General features: G+C 44.6%; 2 protein-coding genes across 20 annotated transcripts in view; one reads left to right on the forward strand and one right to left on the reverse strand.

Moving 5' to 3' along the window:
• SLC8A3 (solute carrier family 8 member A3) overlaps nucleotides 1–13,143 on the reverse strand; it is a 141,452-nt gene extending 128,309 nt beyond the window's left edge. For 18 of the 19 annotated variants that reach the window (XM_077941318.1, XM_077941317.1, XM_077941309.1 and 15 more), the window contains exon 1: nucleotides 12,134–12,703. The gene's annotated coding sequence lies outside the window, so the exon portion shown is untranslated. Of the gene's footprint in view, nucleotides 1–12,133; nucleotides 12,704–12,983 lie in introns of those variants that run through there. The other variant, XM_077941305.1, reaches the window with a different exon arrangement.
• LOC144330349 (uncharacterized) lies at nucleotides 12,193–18,473 on the forward strand. The gene is made up of 2 exons (XM_077941321.1): nucleotides 12,193–13,382; nucleotides 16,278–18,473. Coding segments are annotated over exons 1-2 (1,191 nt in total). The 3' UTR covers nucleotides 16,279–18,473.
• The last annotated feature ends 1,851 nt before the right edge of the window (nucleotides 18,474–20,324 follow it).

The following is a 20,324-nucleotide window of genomic DNA, read 5'->3' on the forward strand; positions in this document are numbered from 1 at the left end:
TTTCCCATGGCTGGATCTACATCTGCATTTAAGTCATCCTCCAGTTGGAGACAGTGATGGAACCAGGATCACATTCTAGAGATGGCTGTACATCTGAATAATCATGGAGTTCTAAAAAATACAGACATCTGGATCCTACTCCAGACCTAAGTTTTGAACTCTCTGGGAGAGGAGCCTAAATATTTATGTTTTTGAAAAGTTCCTTAGTTGATTTTAAGATACAGACAAGGTTGAAAATCCTGGGAGAGAAGAGAAGGAACCTCACCTGACTATGACATTTGCATCCCAGAAATTCCAGCCATTAGAGACTTTCTTTGGACTGGGAGAAGGACTTACAGCAGATCATGCACTGACCCACAAATGGGTACCACAAGACATTTCTATGTTCTGGACAAACATCTCACCTTCTTGAAATCTCACTTCCTTTCATAACTTGCCAAGAATAGTCAGCATCAATTCTCTACCCACATAAGCAGATTTTCCCTTTGTCTTTCCCTAAACTTGCTGTCTACTTGGTTTATACTTGTACTGATGAAATATAAAAGATCCATAATTCCCTTGTCTTTGTAGGAAAATGATGCCATTCATCCATTTTCAGCAAGTTGTATTTCTAATTATTTTTCCTTTCAGTGATAATAGCTTAGGTCTACTTCTTCACACTTCCTCATGGCCTCTTTGTTCATTCACTCGCTTACTCATTTATTCATTCATGCATGCATGCATGCATTTGTATGAAACCCAGCTTATGTGTCACAGGCTGACTTTCACTGAATTATGCTGAGAAGGTTAATTTGTTCCAAACTCATTTTTTCCCCACACACTCAGAAAAGTTAGAATATAAGTTCCAAGAGGGTAGAAATTTTTATCTGATATTTCTGTATCCCCAGTGCCTAAATCAGTGCCTGGCATATCGTAGATGCTCAGTATATATTTATTGAATGAATGAGTACATCGAATGAATGTGCAAAAATAGAAGGGATAATATCCAGTGATTTCTCCCATCTTTGGCAGTGTTCAAATTGGAGGCTGGAGAACCATCTGTCAGGGATGCTGTGAGCACAGTTTTCTGAATTTGAGTAATATGAATAAAATATAATCCCTCTAGAGAAGCACACACTTCACTGGAGAACACTGACAGAAAACCAAATAATTACAACGAAACAAGTACCAGATTTAGAAGCATGTGCAACGTGCCAAGAGATCACAAGAAAGGAAGGTATAGCACTGCTTGGGATCACTGGTGCCGGCTGCATGAACCAGCTAACATTAGATCTAGGATTTAATGAATGAACAGGAGTTAACTGGGTGGAAGCCAATGCATCTCAAACAAAGGCCATAGGAAGCCCATGCTAAAGGGCATGGAAGCCTGAACAAGCAGTGTCTGTTTCCAGAAGGATGAGCAGTATGGCTGAAAGACTTGAGAGAAGCTGTGGAGATAAGTGAGGAATCGCTGGTAAGAGGCCTTGTGTGCCTGGCCAAGGAATGTGGGCATTCTCTTGGAGGCAATAAGGAAACACTGAAGGTTTTTAGTTATAGGAGGGACAAGATCAATGTTTTTCTTTTGGATAGGCAGCCTAGAGTGATGACAGTGTGGGAACAGGATAGGTGAATGAAAGCGGAGCAAGACTGGAGGCAAGAAGACCAGTCCAGACTCTCCCAGGACTGGGGTGAGAGGCAATGGAGACCTGAACCAAGGCAGTGGGAGAAGGGCTGCTGGGGAAGGCTTGGATTTCAGAGGCACTGAAAGGAGAATCCATGTAAGTTGGAGACCAATAGAAACAGAAGATGATGGTGAAGAGGAATGAAGAGGCCTAGCAAGGACCACACCACATCAGGCCCCTTCCTCCACTGGCCCTGCAAAGTTCATCCTGATCCTGAGATCTCCAGGCCCCAAGGAATGGAAGCTGAAGGAATCAACACGAAACCATCCAACTTAGATATCTTCTTAGCTTTAGGACTTCCTGTAACTGTGGGACAAATGGAACCCAACCAAGGCCTTAGAGTGTTCCTCAGTCTAGTCAAGGGAATAACCATTTGTGGATTCAGTAGACCAGACTGTGATAAGTTCTGGAGATGCACTGATGAAGCAGGTCTGGTCACCCCTCTGGAGTGACACACAGAAAGGTATATGAGATCAGTATCTAAATGTGAGCAAAGGGTTTGGGGATTTATGAACACTGCCTAACCGTTGTGGAGTTAGACATCTCAGATCTGTTTCAAATGACCGCACAGTTTCACACAGGAAAAAATGAACCCATGGAACATATTGCTCCTAAGAAATAGTGCTAGCTAGAAAGATAAGAATTACTTGTAAAAGATCCAAAATATTGAGATTAACTTCAAGTTAATTTAGAGTAGCTACAAGAAAGCCTGATGCTGTTCATTGATTCATGAACGAAAGTATTTGTCGAGCACCGTGATGTGCCCATCACAGTTGTAGGTTCTTTGAAGATCATTTCTGCCTGGACGCATTCTCAAATTTATTGAGTGCCAAATATGTGTCACGTTCCATTCTAGCTGCTGGAGATTTAATATTTAATATTACATCTCTCACCTGGACTACTGCAACAGCTACCAACCTTGTTCCACCCCTTATAATCTACGCTCCACAAAATAGCCAGAAAGTCTCTTTAAAATGTAAATCAGATCGATCACGCCATTCTTTGTATCCTCTCTCTTTCTGTGGCACCCCACCTCCTACTGACTTCTCGTCTAGCTTCTAATTCGCTGACCTTTCAAATCTCCTACCATTTTGTTTTGCTCCATCCATATTCCACTCCAACCTAGATGAAATACTTGGAAGTTTCTAGAACAGGCAAGCATGTGTCTTAGGACTTTTGCATCTACTGTTCTCTCTACTTGGAACAACCTTACCCTAAATATCCACAGAGGTCACTTTTAAGTTTCATTCAGGCCGTAGATACCCCTCTCTGAGAGACTTTCCCCCACCCATCTTATCTAAAGGTAATCTTCCCCTCCAGTACTCTCTTGTAACATCACTTTTCATTTTCTTTATAGCCCATATGCACTTGATGAAATCATCCTTGTTTTTGTTTGCTTGTTTACTAGTTTATCATCGAATATATACTCCATAGTAGCAGGAATCTCATCCCTTTTGTTCACCACAGTATTCCCAGTGCCTTGGCTAGTGCTGGCAGAGGGAGTACTCAGTAAGTATTTGTTGAATGGATGCAAAATGACTCTACAGGAGTTTTCATTAAGTGATTCTGGAAAGATGCATCTAGGAAGAGACTTCAGACTTCCTGGCAAGCCTTATGGTTAAAGCCAATGACCTCAGAGTGCAGATAGTTTTGTTCATTCTCAAGAACTAGTGGGACCACATAATGTTTGGACAAAAGTCATGAGTCTAATTCTAAACACAACCTCCTCTCTCAATCCTAGTCCTCTCATTGGCACCTCACTTTTCCTTCAGAGTATGGCATAATGATAATTGGCATTTATACTGCATCATTCATTCAATAAATATTAAGCAATGCTATTTGCCAGGGGTTTACAAAGACCTTCTCACTCACAGGATCTTATTTAATCCTTCTTGTGAGGATGATCGCACAGAAGAAGAAATTGGGGCTCAGTTTATTGCTGAGTGTTTCTATGCCAATAAATAATGGAGCCAGAACCAAACTTTGGTGCTCTGAATGCCAGATGTCTCCTTTCAGCAGGCTGAAGGAGTGTGTTATGTCGGGAAGGGCCAAGAGAAAGCATCCCCTGCAACTGAAAGGAAGTCAGGGCTGGAGTTAGAGGAGCAAGAAACCCAGGGCAGCCTCAGGTAGACATTGTTCCTGCCCTTCCCTGTTGCCAAGAGAGAACCACCTGGGCTCTATCTTTTGAGGTTACCCATGGGGGAGGCTGACATCTTCTGCCTTGTTGCAAAGCCATCAAGGGATGCTGGTGATCAGCCTCCTTTATGTACATAGTTCTGATACTATTCTCCAGAAGCCAGATGTATTTTAATGCCATTTAATTTATTTTAATTTTTTAAATGTTGAAATATGGAATTAAATCATATCATTGCCTGACTGAAGAACAAATAAAACCTGGCAAGCAGTCAAAGTCATCTCTCTGAGACAAGTCTGGGTAGTTCTCTTGTATAATCAACTCTAGGGATGCTCTGGGCCCTCCTGTTACAAGGGGGTGCCAGGAGCAGATTCCTCAGACTCCCAGCAGATCTAGCTACTGTCTTCACAGATGTGCTCTCCCCTAATGATTTCCCCTTGAGGTTGATTCCTCTATTAGTTTCTTTTCAGGGGCGAAAAGGCACTGGCTCAAGAGGATTCTTCCTGTCTCACTGGGGAGGGAGTACGATGGTATGTTTGTGGTAGGTGGAGCATCTGGAAAGCTGCTGAGCAGAGTGGTTTTACTAGGCTCTCAGCAGAATATACATGGCTCTAAACACATCTTTTCTGGGGGCTCTATGAAAGGCAGAAGTGCAGGAGTTGAGATAGGATGTCTGGAACATTTGGGAGCCTAGAGCAGTACTAGTCATTCTGAGAATGCCCTAGAATACTGCAGTGGGAGCTGACTGGTGACTGCACATTGAGGAGTGCCAACCTGGGGCCCTTGGGGCACTCTAACCAATTTAGGGCAGCTTACAGGCTGGACAGCTGAGTTGACTGGCCAAGTTGATCTCTAGATAGACTCAATGTGATAACAGATACACTAGAGGTTTCAAGTTACAGTTGGAAGTTTCTGAAATGAAAGATACTGTCAGCACTGAAAGTATTCTCAGCAGTAGACAATCTGTATACTACGAAACAAGACTCACAGAATACAGAATTGTCCAGTCAGGGAGGAGCATAAAAGTCAACACATCCAACACAAATTCTTTTGATGGATAAGGAATCCAAGGCCCAGAGAGCAGAGGTGAGTCTCACCTGTGGTTGTCAGAAGTGACAAGAATTAGAACATAACCTTTCATCACCAATTCGTTGCCTCCTCTGTTACAACATTTTCCTGTCCCTGGTTTGAATTTTGACTCCACCATTGTCTTATTTTTGGAAATAGTATAGATCCCCTTTCTTGACCTTGTTTCACCTGCTTCATGGGTGAGGGAGTATATTCACTCCATTTTTTCATTGAACACCTACTGTATTTCAGGCATCATGTGACATAGAGTGGGAGACAGAAAAAGCACTTGCTCCGGGAGGGATGGTAAGCCACATGCAAAAAAAAAAAAAAAGCATTTCAGAAAGTGTAAAGGGCTAATGAAAAACAGATGTCACGTTATTAAAATTCACAGGAGGAAGGGACAGCTTCTCCATAAAGCCTTCCCATCAGGAAGAGGCATTTGAATTGAACACTGAAGAACAAGCAGAAGTCTTAGGGGAAGGTAAACTGTGAACAAATGCACAAAGGCAGAAAGGGCAAGGGAACTGTAAAAAGTGAGGCTAGATATGGAGTGGGGCACCAGCCCATACAGGGCCTTGAATACAATGAACTGCAAAAAATGGAATGCCCTTCAAAGTTTTTTGTGCAGAAAAGTGGTAAGTTTACAAAGGCATTTTAGGTGGTGAATCTTGTAACTGATTAAAATGAATTGAAAGAGGGAAAGGTTGAAGTTGGGAAGATGGCAGAAAGCTGTTTTTTACAGTATAATAATAGTAACTACTTCGCACAGCCATGGTAAGGACTAAACGGGAAAATCAAGGTAAAGCACTTTGCAACAGAGTAGCTGACAGATGGTAAACACACACATATTATTATTATTTTTATACAAGAGGTGATAAAATCTGCACTTGAGTCGTGGTGTTTGAGATGAAGAAGAGGGGCACAGGCTTATAAAATACATCAAGCAATACTTGGGGAACAAGGGAGATGAGTTCAAAGATAAACTTGGAGGTTTCAAGTCAGGGTGACTGGAAGTTTGTTGGTGCCATCAAGAGAAAGTGGGAAGTCAGGAGGAGAAGCTGCTAAGGACAAAGATGATGTCAGGTTAGTAAAAATTCAGGAGGAGTTAACAGGACATCTTGTTGGAGATATTTCCAGCCATGTGGAAATCAAGACAAGAAACAAGACATCCGGCTTGGAGAGCTAGAGTCACAGACTCTGGGAGCTATCCACACTGCAGTAACAGCACAAACCATTCAGGGAGACTGCCAAGGGATAATGGAGAAAGGAAAAATTGGGAGAGAGGAGAGAATCTTGGAGTGGAAGTGGAAGAGGGGCCATGTAGAGGTAGTGAGACCTACAGAGCTCTGTGTGAAAGAAGTCAAAAGAGGAAAGACTTAAGGAGCTAATTGTCAATATTATCTGATGCAGGGAGGGAGAGAGACAGAGAAAGAAAGAGGGAGGACAGCAGGCAGCTATTTGGAATAAGTCATTATATTTTGGGGAATGAGAAGTCCTTGGTGGATGAGAGTTGGGGAGAAGGTGGAGAAAAGTGGGAAGTGAGTGGATGAATGGTGAGAAAATAGGGACAAATGATCAAAATTTCAAGAGTTTGTTGAAGGCATGATGGGGAAAGAGTATAATGGGGAAAAGGAATTAGAGAAGTGATACTCTTTTTAAGATGGGGTTTGTGGAGGGAGAGGATTCTGTATTGAAGGAGAAAGACACTTCAGATAAGAGATGGAACTGGGGCAGTTTACCAAAGTAGGGCAAGGGTGAGCTCCTGGGCACTGCAGGAAATGAAGCATTTTGTTTTTGTTTTTTGTTTGTTTTTTACTCTAAGATTAGTGACAGGGAAGGATGAGGAACCCAGTGGAGAAATCAGGGTGCAAAGGAAGAATGCTGACCAAGCTCACACTGTTTGGTTTCATTCTTTTGGACTTTGAGGTCCTCTCCTGTTGAGTGATTTGGAAATTATCACATGGAAGCCATGGCAGGAGCACAGCTTCTGGTCCCACTTCCAGATCTAGTCCCAACATGACCCAGCATTCCTGAACACAACTAGGAAAGCCCTATTTGTCATTCCAAATATCAAGGCAGTAAATGCTATTTGGTCTGTTCCAAATTATATATAGATGAAACAGAGCTGTTTTCTTCTTACTAGATGTGATTCTGTATGCCATATCCAAGTACCCTGGATTCTAGAATTAGCTTTTATTCACTCACCATATTATTTTTAAATACCCATGTACATACACATGTGAGTCTCCTATCTAGATGTCTTGCTCTATAGTCTCCATGGACCTAAATTCTTACCCTTCCAGGCTCCTTCTTCAGGCCTGTCTCAGCCTTCACGGATCTCTCCATCTCAAATCTTTGAGAGTTTGCTTTGCTCTGCAGTTCAGTTGGCCAGGAAATATGTCTTACACTCTGTGGAGCCCTTTCTCTTTTCCCCTAAGGCATCTGCCCAGTGTTGAGTTTAGAGGGCCCATTCAAAACACTAATGAACAACCAAACATAAACCAATCTCATTAGAGAAAATTAGTGAAACGCTTTCCTAGAAGGGTATCTCTGGTTTGTGTGGAGTCCTAATTAGGGAAAAGAGGTCAGGCTGGCAGGACCAGGGGAAAGCAAAAAGAGAAAGCAGATAAGCTGTAAGTCTGCCTTTTTTTATGGTCCAGGACACAGAGCCCTCCTGCGCAAATAACTCACAATCTTCCTGTACCCAGCTATCACCAGACCATCGGCTGATAGAAAAGTGCAAGTTAACTCACTGCAACCTTGGCATTATCAGTACTGCACATAGCTCTCTCCAGCACAAGCCCCATCCTATAAGTCCCCAGCAAGCCTTTGTCCCCTTGCAGTCAGCTCCTTCTTCTCTTGCTGACCTGCCTGTTGCTTCCTTGCAATCTATCCTCATACTTTCTCTAATAAATCTGACTTTTTTTTTTTTTTTAACCTACAACTGTCTTGGTAAATTCTTTTTACCTCCCATGCAACACTGCTCCAAGTAGTTGCTACCCATGACAGTCTGTGCATTGAAACAGAAAGAGGAAACCCCTGCCCTCACCTTCATAGGCTGCCAGGACCATACACCTGGGTTTCTATACAGTTCCTCTTTACCTCCCTCTCTCTCCTACGTTCCAGTTTCAGTACACTATCTAAAATGCAAGTCTGACTTTTCAAATCAGTAGTCAACATTTTCCTAACCCTGCATTGGAAACTCAGTGGAAATTCTTAGCATGGAGTACAAGCCCTTCAAGGTTTGACCCCTATGCCTTCTCCAGACTCAACTCCCCTGCATTTTAATCTCTGTCTTCAGTCATTTGGAAGAGCTCTTATCTATGGTAGGTCTTTACATACTAATCCCTTCACTCATAACACTTTCTCCCTCCACTTTCCTCTCCTCTTTTCTTCCTCTCCTCTTTTCTTTCACCAAAGCTAACTCCTACCCATCCTCCCTTTCTGGGCTTAGCTGTCCCTACAAATCCTCATTAAGCCCCTAGGAAGAGGTGCTCCTCCTATATGCTTCCATTATCATGGGGTTTACCCTCTACTGGCAGAAATCACTTTATACAGTAATTGTCCATTCACTAGTTGGTCATCCTTGCTGGAATGTGTGTTTATGAGCAAAGAGGCCATTCTATTTTATTTGCCTCTCTACTTAGCACATGCCTGGCAGAGTAGGTGGCTGTTGAATATTTATTGAATAAATGGCTAGCTGAGTGAATAAACGAATGATTTTTCTTTTGGAGTCCAGTGTTTTTCTGAGCCTCATCACATATTTGAATCTCTTAGGCAAAGCAATCAAGCTTAAGTGAAGGGGGTTATTCCTTTTTTTAATTGTTTTTTTGAGATAGAGTCTCGCTCTGTCACCCAGGCTAGAGTGCAGTGGCGCGATCTCGGCTCACTGCAACCTCCGCCTCCTGGGTTTAAGCAATTCTCCTGCCTCAGCCTCCCGAGTAACTGGGATTACAGGTGCCTGCCACCATGCCCAGCTAATTTTTGTATTTTTAGTAGAGACAGGGTTTCACCATGTTGGCCAGGCTGGTCTTGAACTCCTGAACTAGTGATCCACCTGCCTCAGCCTCCCAAAGTGCTGGGATTACAGGCGTGAGCCACCGCGCCTGGCCTATTCCTTTCTTTTTATCTAATCTCAATAGTTTGAAAAGAAGTCCAGATGTGTGACACATTTCCCAAATCCTGATCATGGGCAATGACTGAAGCATGAAGGCTGGGGAACATGCCCACTATCAGTGCCCATAAACAATACTAACAACTGTGCCCAGAGAATGCAAAAGGAACCACCCTTCACAGGCACAGGGCAGGGCTGCGGGAAGAGGACAACCTATCAGCTTTAGGGTCCCATCTCTTGGAGGAGCACAGGGCATGGAAATAGTTTTAACAGGGTCACTTCAGTAACCATATTCTCTCTTCTTCTACCAGGAAGCTGTAGGTGGCAGTATAAAGGAGAGCTCAGAAGAGCAGGAACAGAGAAGGAAAGAATGTAATTATTCCTCCAATTCCACTCACTCAACCAACATTTACTGGGTACCTATCCTATGCCAGGCACAGTGCTAGGCCTTTGAGACACAGTTTCCTCCCTTTGTGGAGTCTGCTGTCTAGAGGTGTGCCTGGCATTACTTAATCACATACATAAATTTAATGTGCATCTTTAAATTACTTCAAAAATATAACTTTAGATTATGAGTGATTATGAGGAAAGGGTCCATTCTATTTTATTTGCCTCTGGACTTAGCACATGCCTGACAGAGTAGGTGGCTGTTGAACATTTATTGAATAAATGGCTAACTGAATGAATAAACAAATACTTTTCTTTTGGAATCCAATGGACTCCATGGCCAAATATGGCTTGGCTGTGTCCACATCCAAATCTCATCTTGAATTGTAGTTCCTATAATCCCTACGTGTCCTGGGAGGAAGCCAGGGAGATAATTGGATCATGGGGGCAGTTACCCCCATGCTGCTGTTCTTGTGATTGTGAGTTCTCACAAGATCTGATGGCTTAACAAGGGGCTTTTCCCCTCTTTTCGGCACTTCTCTTTGCTGCCGCCGTGTGAAGAAGGACGTGTTTTCTTCCCCTTCCACTATGATTGTAAATTTCCTGAGGCCTCCCCAGCCCTGTGGAACTGTGAGTCCATTAAACCTCTTTCCTTTGTAAAGTACTTGGGTATGTCTTTATTACCAGTGTAAGAACGGACTAATACAGATGTATAATAAGCAGGGATCTGGCCTAGTCAGGGAGGATATGAAAGGCTTCCTTGAGGAAGTAACTAGTGAGCTGAGAGCGAAGCTTGAGTAGGAGTACTTTAGGAGTATGTTGGGAGAAAAATAAAGGATTCCAAGTGGAGGAAACTGCATGAATGGCCTTCTCTTCTCCATCAAGTTAAAGAAAGAACCACTTCAACCAAGTTCAGTTCTATAGGCCTTATCTGCTTCTTCTCAACCCAGTATCTACATTTTATTTAAAGAAAAAGGAGGCTACAAAGTGGACTTGTATGAGGGGACTGCTGCTGGGCATTGTAGATTGCAATGAGGGGCTGGGTGATCAGTCGACATCTAGTTACCTAAGCTCTGACCATCAGCCATCCTCCTTTGGAGACCTGCAATGCATGAAGGGGCAGGTTCCTCTCAAACTTGGATCCAGCCAGTGACGCCAGCAAAAAGAAGCCCCGGCAGGAGGCCAAGAGCCCATAAAGAGTGAACTGATCCCCCTATTTCAGGAAGAGCATGGCGCAGCAGCTATATTTGAAAATCGAGGTAAACAAGAGCTCAGCTCAAGTGGATGGGGCACGACAGCTGTGGAAGATTAATCACACGCCGCTGCAAGTCACTGGGTCGCCAGGGGCCGAGGAGGCTTCCCTTTTGGTGCCCCACCAGAAGGCCGGATGTGTTCCTATCACGTACCCACATTCCACCCTCCTCAACTCCCTCCTCCCCCTACCCCCTTCGGGTGTTTCTTGACCACCCAGGAGCTTGGCAGTGCCTGCTGCAGTCTACGTTTCTGATAAATTGAAACCAATTTCAATTCTTCTGCCCGGGAGACCTAACCGCCGAATGCGTTCAAAGGTTTGTTTATTAATCGCCAGGAAAGGAGAGAGAGAAGAGAGAGAAAGGGGAAAGGGGGAGAGAAGAGAAGAGAAGGGTGGGGGTGGGGGGCGAGGGAAGAGAGAGAGAGAGAGAGAGAGAGAGAAACAAGCTGCGATGAGCAGGTAAATTTATGGTACTGCATTAAAGGCATTTCTTCTATTTAACCCCACCCCGCCACCATCACCACTACCACACGGTTAAACACAAAACACAATGAATTAAGACGAAAAACTGCTTTTTCCCCCGGAGCAAATTGCTTTCATCATCTCTCCCAGTGGCTTGGGTCCTCTGGGCAGGTCAGCCAGGGCCTGCAGGAGCAGCAGCGCTAGCCTCTGAATGAGGGCTTTGGGGGTGTGTGTGTGTGTGTGTGTGTGTGTGTGTGAGAGAGAGAGAGAGAGAGAGAGCGAGAGCGTGTGTGTGTGTGTGTGTGTGTGTGTGCGCGCGCGTGTGTGTGTTGGGGGATCGGGGGAAGGTTAGTTATATATTTCGATTCTTTCCAGCGAGCCCCAGACCACGCACACCACCAGGGGCTGGAGAGTGCAGGACTTGAGAAACCCTCCTTCTTCCCCGCCCCCTTGGCCCCAGCGGTCGGTGCGCTGGGGCTGCAGCTCCCGACCCGCGGCGGTGGAGTCCCGAGATTGGGGTGAGCGCGTGCGTGCGTATGTGCACGCGGGCGCGCGCGGAGTGGATAACCAGCTTTCCTGCTAGCCCCCAAACCCAGCGGACACTCACAGCACCAGAAGCACAACACGCCCTGGCCCAGGCGGCACACATATGCCCACATGCATCCAGCACACAACACAGCAGTCAGTCTCCCCAAACAGCACCCGCTACCAACCCAACATGCTCACGATCCTACTGTAAGCATCTGCCCAGGCATCTATCTCTCTCTGCCCCTCCCCACCCGGCGGCACCCTCCCGTGGACACCCACTCTGCCAAATCTGCCCCCCCAACACCGCATACACAATGTACACTTTCCAGGGCACCCTCCCCCCACTTCTCTTGGCACTAAATCCACAGGAGGGTGGTTCATATGAATGATCTTGAGAAATAACTTAACCCCGTTATTCACAATCAGGGATCCTCTTAGGGGCATCCCAAGCCCCCCAACCTCTACCTCCCATGGCTCGGCTGCCCGCTAAGGGGGAAGGGCAGGAGGCTCACCCCATTACTCACCGTTTCCTCTCGGCCTCCCGAGCGGAGTGGGCAAGTGAGGGGGGTGAGGAAGGTACGTGATGCCCCCGCCACCGGGCGCCTCACCGGCCGCAGCGGCTCATCGCCCCCGCGGGCTGCCCGCCGGCCGCAGCCGCGTCCGGGGCATGTCAGTCCGCCACCGCCCGCCCGCCGGGGTTCGTGGGCTCGCAGCTGTCAGGGAGCTGCCGGGCAGCGCATCTGGAGCGCGGGGTCTAGGCGGGTGGGTGTCTGGGGCCAGGGCGAGGGGCCCCGGGAGGGGTCCTTCCGCGCAGATTTCAGAAGGAGGGAAACCCCTACCCAGAGCGGGGGCTGGAATATACGCCTGGGAGAGGCCCGGAGTCCCGGCCGCGGGCGGCGGGGGATTCCTGCCAGGAGGGGCAGCAAGGCGAGCAGCCCGGCGCGCCCTGGCGGCTCCGAGGGACCCGGGTTCGGGCTTGCGGTCGCGTCGCCTGGGCTTTCCCGGGGCTGGGAGCGCGCCGGCTCTCCGCCTTGCACGCTGTCACCGCGGGAGACGTCTCGGCCTCGCCGCGCGCAGAGGGGACGCGCGGAGAGGCTGGTTTCTGGGCGAGCGGAGAGCTTTGCCCATTAAGCTGCCGCAAGAAGCCAAATCAAAAAGCCAATCTCCAAGCCTCCAAACGGAACGTCACCCTATCAGCTGGGAGAGAGCGCCGCACCGAATGACAAGCCGTGCATATTTATCCTCACGCGCCGAGGGGAGACTCTCAGAACGCTCCTCGACCGGCAACGAGGAAGTCGAGCCCGCATCCCGCAACCCGTATCCAGAGCCCCCGAGGGCCAATTCAGCTCGAACCCCTGCCCCGCGTCCACCCACCCCAGTCGTTGGATCCTGGTGCCCGCGCTTCCCGGCCGGCAGCACATCAAAACGGCGGCGCCTCCTGACCTGGATTCCGCCGAGTTGGGAGCTCCAGGCAGCAGGCGGGCGCGCGGCACCGGCTTTCCCCTTGTCCTCAGGAGACGCTGCCTGCAATTCCGAAATTAAGTCTCCACCAAACACATCTGTGGTTTTTAAATATAGCAGGGAACTATTACCCAGGCAGGGTCCACCCAGGCCTAGGGGAGGAGTTGAGGGGGATGGAGGTTGGCAGTGGAGGGAAAAGAAAACTCCTTTTTTCCCCCTCTTTTTTCTTCTCGTATTGGTGCACAACCCAGCCTGTCATTTTCTCAACCCAAGTCAAACAACAGCTTGTGAGAGACGCTTGGGTGAGCTCTGGTATGTTGGCGTTTCGGGTTTTTAAAGCTAAAAATAAGAGGGGGCTGCCTCCCAAATTGCTGCTTACTCTGGGCCCGGAGGCTGGAAGAGAGATGATCCTTTGATGCAGCAGCGGGACTAGGGCTTGGGGCTTGGCTCAGGCGAAGTGTACACACGTAGCCTTAAATCAGATGCCTGTAATTTCTGCTATATTTGTCAGGCTTGGTCCTAGAGGCATGCGGGGTGGGCAAGCCACTCCTAAGAACGGGGTTTCAAGCCCTTAGCTTATCGGTGGCATTAGGCAAATCTAAAATGAGCCTGGTGGCTGGCCCTTTGTAGTGATGCCAGTGCAGAAAAGTCAGAACGTAAGGGCAGGAAGTTGTTCTCTCAGGCCTCTCTGCTGCCTGAAGCTAAGTGTGAGGGACCGACAAATGATAATACTACTTACCAAATACCAGCATCTTTTAAGGGCCAGGAGTGGTGCTAGTGAATTTGATTGTATTATCTCATGCCATCCTACTAAAACTCTGTGAGCTAGGTACAATTACCAACTCCATTTTTCTGTTGAGGAAACTGAGCCTTAGGTTAAATAACCATCCCAAGGCCATGTGCAGCAGAACCAAGGGTTGAAATAAAATGCAACCAACTGGAGTTGTGCTGACACTTCAACAGTGTGTGTGACTCCTGAGATCCCTGGCTCCCCTGCCCAGCTGCTCTGGAGCAAGGCTTGGTTCAAAGAGATTAAGTGGGGTATAGAGACTAGGGAATCTCTAAGCCTGAGATGGTAGGAGGTTTTTGCTGGTCCTTTGACTCAATGTTCCTTTAGCAAGCTGTGTGGTGGTTTCTGGCCTGAGTCCTGAGTCATAGTCCTGGATGTGCTCAGTAGGAGTGCTTTCAGACCCCTGAACCTTTATGGGTCTTGAATTTCATTTAAAGTTAGGGCTGGGACTGACTTTGAAAGGTTTCAATAGCTTCTAAAGTTGTGGGATCTCGGGATATGTCAATTACTGGGACTTTCTGTTTCCATGGAGAGTCACAATGCTGAGTCTACACAATGAGAGTCTACAGTAGAGACAAAGAGATGGCTAGTGGGCATATAAATTGATACAGTTTTTAGGAGGGCAATTTTGAAAGATACATCAAATTCTTTAAAAATGTGAATGCCTGTGACCTAGTAATTTTACTGGAAGAAAATTATTCTATGGCAATCATTAAGGATATGCTCAAATATTTAGTTACAAGGATATTCATGGTAGTGTTTATAAGAGTGAAAAACTGGAAACTGGAAACATCTTTTTGTTGTTGTTGTTGTTGTTGTTGTTGAGATGGAGTCTTGCTCTGTTGCCCAGGCTGGAGCGCAATGGTGGGATCTCAGCTCACTGCAACCTCTGCTTCTTGGGTTCAAGCAATTCTCCTGCTTCAGCCTCCTAAGTAGCTAGGATTACAGGCACGTGCCATCATACCCGGCTCATTTTTGTATTTTTAGTAGAGATGGGGTTTCACCATGTTGGCCAGGCTGGTCTTGAACTCCTGACCTCAAGTGATCCGCCCACCTCGGCCTCCCAAAGTGCTGGGATTACAGGTGTGAGCCACCGTGCCTGGCCTAAATTGGAAACATCTTAATTTTCCAACACAACAAATTGGTGAAGTAAACATGTTTTGTTGACATAATGCTGTATTCTACCACTGCAAAAATACCGATGTAGCATTCTGTGTACTGGCATGGAAAGGTTTTTATAATATATCGTGGACAGAGAGAAAAAAAAACCCAGAACACAACATGTGCAGGGCCGGCGGAGTGGGAATGAATGCCCTGGCAGCATAAAAACACCAAAATGGTACTGGTTATCTCTTGGTGGTGGGATTTCTGGTGATGTTTTTTCTCTTTAGATCAATCAACTTTATTGAGGCATAATTTACATACAACAACTCATCTTTTTTGTGATATATGCTTTATAAAGGCATCAAAAGCAAGGTCTAGCACACAGGCTAAATGACTATCTCAGTAGTGAGGAACATGAATCTGCAAAACTATCCCAGTAGTGAGGAACATGAATAATATTTCAAGATACCTACAAAAACTAACTGATGATATTAAAATATCTAACATTTCTAATGGAGATAAAGTTACAGGTATCCAAACATCACTGCTACTACTAAAAACTCGCCTGTTTTAAGTATATAGTTTGATAAGTTTTTATACAAGTACATACATGTAGAGCAACAACCTCAATCAAGATATAGAACATTTTCATCTCCCCCAAAAGTTCTTTCAGGCCCCTTTATACTCATCTGCTCTTCCCACAGGCAACTATTGCTCTGCTTTCTGACACTATGGATTAGTTTTGCTTGTGTCAGAATTTTATTTGTTTGCTTGTTAATATCTATTGATATGTTTTCAGTGAACATTACTTATTCACTAAAACTGAACCAGCAACAACAACAGAATTGGTCATGTCATTTTTTTATAACTACCAAACAGAACAGACAGGAGCCTTGTCTTCCTCTTGTCACCTGTCACAGGGCAATGCTGGGGGGAGGAAGGCAAGAGGTGCCAAAGCATGTTCAACCAATGCGGTCGGCAGAGCTGACTTGCATGGGTTCCTCTGAGTTGTAGGTAGACTGAAATAGCAAAGCCCAACTCTGCATTCTGGGCCTCAGTGTCCTCACCAGTCAAATGAGAATAATAATTAATTAATAATAATAATGCCCACCTCACGAGGTTGTTGTGAAGATTCAGTGAGTACAGACCAATCCCCAAATATATATCAATTCTCCTTCTCCCCTACTTTTTTCTCCCCCAACCCTGCTTCTCTCCCATCTTAAGTTCTACAGCCAACTTTCATGTGGCCTATGAAGTCTCAGACAGCTTTTAATTCTGGACATTCTCACTTGTTTTTTTTTTCTCCCCACTAGATGCCTACAGGGTTGGAAAACATTAAATGTAATGACACCATACTTCCACTTCTGCCATTGTTATTTATATCTGGTTGTACTGGAACCCAAGGAGATGTTCACGAGAAAGCTGGAAAGCAAGCTATGTATCATCAGCATTGGGAGTAAAGAGCCACAAACCTCCTTTGCAAGTTGGGAGGAAACTTAGGACCCAAGAAGCTGCAGGAATCAGCCCAGTCATAGAGCTTGGTAAGAACTAGACAGACTCTTTTAAAAACAGACTGAATTGCGTCTCCCAAAACTTGATGTTGAAGCCCTAACCCTTAGTACTCAGAATGTGCCTGGGTTTTGAGATAGGGTCTTCAAAGAGGTAATAAAATTAAAACAGTGCCATCAGGGTGGGCCCTAATCCACCATGACTGCTATCCTTATAAGAAGAGGAGATTAGGACACAGACAGACAGAGGGACAACCTTGTGAGGACACAGTGAGAAGGCCGCCATCTGCAAGCCAAGGAGAGAGAAATCAAATGTGCTGACACCTTGATGTGCGAGTTCTAGCCTCCAGAACTGTGAGAAAATAATTTCTGTTATTTAACCCACTCACTCTTCGGTATTTTGTCATAGTAGCCCTAATTCTGTGAGTCCTTGTCAGAGAATACCCTTTCTGCAGAGGCTGAGCAGCAAGTAATAGGGCAGATGGGATGAATAGCGGGAAGGGACCACGTGGCTTCTTGGTGAGGCCCCAGTATTTATCATTATGCTGCAGAACTCCACAAGTTAGTGCCTCTCTAAAAGCGGGGCCTCAGGCACTTCACAAATAGCAGACCTGCCAGTCCTGGCCACCAGTGGCACTGCATCCCGCACAAGCCATAGTGTCTCTTCTCACAAGCAACCTAGGTGCCAGCATTCCGCAGCACTTGGAGTATACAATCTGATAGCAGTTGAGAAACAAGAGCAGTCAAGTTGAAGCTAAAGGTAAGTTCTGGAACAACTCTGTTGGGAAGATGGAAGTTTAGTAAGCCCTGTCTGATAATAGGGTATTTAGTGAGACATAATTCTTTCCTATGAGTTATATTATTTTTAATCTCGTTATATCTTGTATTTCAAAAATTTGTCACTTCAGTATCATTTCTTTTTTCCTTTTATAAAGTTTATTGCAGTAGGATATACATACAGAAATGTGCACAAGTCATAACTATAGCTCAAAGAATTTTCACAATGTGAATATATTTTATTTAATCATCATCCAGAACAATAAATATTACCAGTACTCCAGCAGCTCCCCTCGTGCCTCTCCCAGTCATGCTTCTTCCTCTTCTCCAGAGGGAACGGCTCTCCTGACTTCTAAAATCACACATTAATCTTATGTGACTTTGAACTCTATGTAAATGGAAGCAGATGGAAAGTACTATTTTTGGGGGTTCTTTGCCCAACATAATTGTGGTCATGTTCATCCATATTGTTGTGTGTAGCAGCAACTTGTGATTTATCATTGCTGTATAGTTTCCTTTGAATGAATATGCAACTCAACTTTGTACTCTGCTCTTGATATCTCAATTGTTTCCAGTGTTTTATTTTTTGAATAATGCTGCTGTGAACATTTGCCTGTACTCTCCCTCTCCAAGACCGTTTGATCACATTCTTCTCAGTACTTAGTATTGTCAGACTACTTAAAGTTAGTCATTCTGGTGGGTGTAAATTGAACTTTAATTTGTGGCTTTAATTTGCATTTCAAAAAAATTTTACTTTAAGTTCTGGGATACGTGTGCAGAACGTGCAGGTTTGTTACATAGATATACATGTGCCCTAGTGGTTTGCTGCACCCATCAATGCATCATCTAGGTTTTAAGCCCTGCATGCATTAGGTATTTGTCCTAAATGCTCTCCCTCCCCTGGACCCTACCCACCGACAGGCCCCCGTGTGTAACGTCCCCCTCCCTGTGTCCACGTGTTCTCATTGTTCAACTCCCACTTACTAGTGAGAACACGTAGTGTTTGGTTTTCTGTTCCTGTGTTAGTTTGCTGAGAATAAGCAATCATCCAGCTTCATCCATGTCCCTGCAAAGTACATGAACTCATTCTTTTTTATGGCTGCATAGTATTCCATGGTGTACATGTGCCACATTTTTCTTTATCCAGTTTATCATTGATAGGCATTTGGGTTGGTTCCAAGTGTTTGCTATTGTAAATAGTGCCACAATAAACATATGTGTGCATATGTCTTTATAGTAGAGTAATTTATAATCCTTTGGGTATATTACCCACTAGTGGGATTGCTGGGTCAAATGGTATTTTACTCTAGATCCTTGAGGAATTGCCACACTGTCTTCCACAATGGTTGAACTAATTTACACTCCCACCAACAATGTAAAAGCGTACCTATTTCTCTGTATCCTTGCAAGCATCCAATGTTTCCAGGCTTTTTAATGATCACCATCCTAACTGGTATGAGATGATATCTCATTTTGATTTTGATTTACATTTCTCTAATGACTAGGGATGATGAGCTTTTTTTCATGTTTTTTGGCTGCATAAACATCTTCTTTTGAGATGTATCTGTTCATACCCTTCACCCACTTTTGATAGGGTTGTTTGCTTTTTTCTTGTAAATTTGTTTAAGTTCCCTGTAGATTCTGGATATTAGCCCTTTGTCAGATAGATAGATTGCAAAAATTTTCTCCCATTCTGTAGGTTGCCTGTTCACTCTAATGATAGTTTCTTCTGCTGTGCAGAAGTTCTTTAGTTTGATTAGATCCCATTTGTCAATTTTGGCTTTTGTTGCCATTGTTTTTGGCATTTTAGTCATGAAGTCTTTGCCCATGTCTATGTCCTGAATGGTATTGCCTAGGTTTTCTTCTAGGGTTATTATGGTTTTGGGTTGGACATTTAAGTCTTTAATTGATCTTGAGTTAATTTTTGTGTAAGGTGTAAGGAAGGGGTCCAGTTTCAGTTTTCTGCAGATGGCTAGCCAGTTTTCCCAGCACCATTTATTACATAGGGAATCCTTTCCCCATTGCTTGTTTTTGTCAGGTTTGTCGAAGATCAGATGGCTATAGATGTGTGGTGTTATTTCTGAGGCCTCTGTTCTGTTCCATTGGTTTATATATCTGTTTTGGTATCAGTACCATGCTGTTTTGGTTACTGTAGGCTTATAGTATAGTTTGAAGTTAGGTAGTGTGATGCCTCTAGCTTTGTTCTTTTTGCTTACAATTGTCTTGGCTATATGGGCTCTTTTTTGGTTCCATATAAAATTTAAAGTAGTTTTTTCTAATTCTGTGAAGAAAGTCAATGGTAGCTTAATGGGAATAGCATTGAAACTGTAAATTACTTTGGGCAGTATGGCCATTTTCATGATATTGATTCTTCCTATCCATGAGCATGGAATTTTTTTCCATTTGTTTGTGTCCTCTCTTCTTTCCTTGAGCAGTGACTTGTAGTTCTCCCTGAAGAGGTCCTTCACGTCCCTTGTAAGTAATATTCCTAGGTATTTTATTCTCTTTGTAGCAATTTTGATTGGGAGTTCACTCATGATTTGGCTCTCTGCTTGTCTATTGTTGGCGTATAGGAATGCTTGTGATTTTCACACATTGATTTTGTATCCTGAGACTTTGCTAAAGTTGCTTATCTGCTTAAGGAGTTTTCAGACTGAGATGATGGGGTTTCTTAATATACAACCGTGTCATCTGCAAACAGACAATTTGACTTCCTCTCTTCCTACTTGAATACCCTTTATTTCTTTCTCTTGCCTGATTGCCTTGGCCAGAAATTCCAATACTGTGTTGAATAGGAGTGGTGAGAGAGGGCATCCTTGTCTTGTGCCAGTTTTCAAAGGGAATGATTCTAGCTTTTGCCCATTCGATATGATATTAGCTATGGGTTTGTCATAAATCGCTCTTATTTTCAGATATGTTCCATCAACACCTAGTTCATTGAGAGTTTTTAGCATGAAGGGATGTTGAATTTTATCAAAGGACTTTTCTGCATCTATTGAGTTAATCATGTGTTTTTTGTCATTGGTTCTGTTCTGTTTATGTGATGAATTATATTTATTGATTTGCATATGTTGA

The sequence above is a fragment of the Macaca mulatta genome, chromosome 7, assembly GCF_049350105.2.
Source record: "Macaca mulatta isolate MMU2019108-1 chromosome 7, T2T-MMU8v2.0, whole genome shotgun sequence".
NCBI classification, from domain to species: domain Eukaryota; kingdom Metazoa; phylum Chordata; class Mammalia; order Primates; family Cercopithecidae; genus Macaca; species Macaca mulatta.

Excerpts from the sequence above, each read along its gene's own strand:
- LOC144330349 (XM_077941321.1), top strand. The coding sequence starts at position 12,193 with ATGCCCCCGCCACCGGGCGCCTCACCGGCCGCAGCGGCTCATCGCCCC.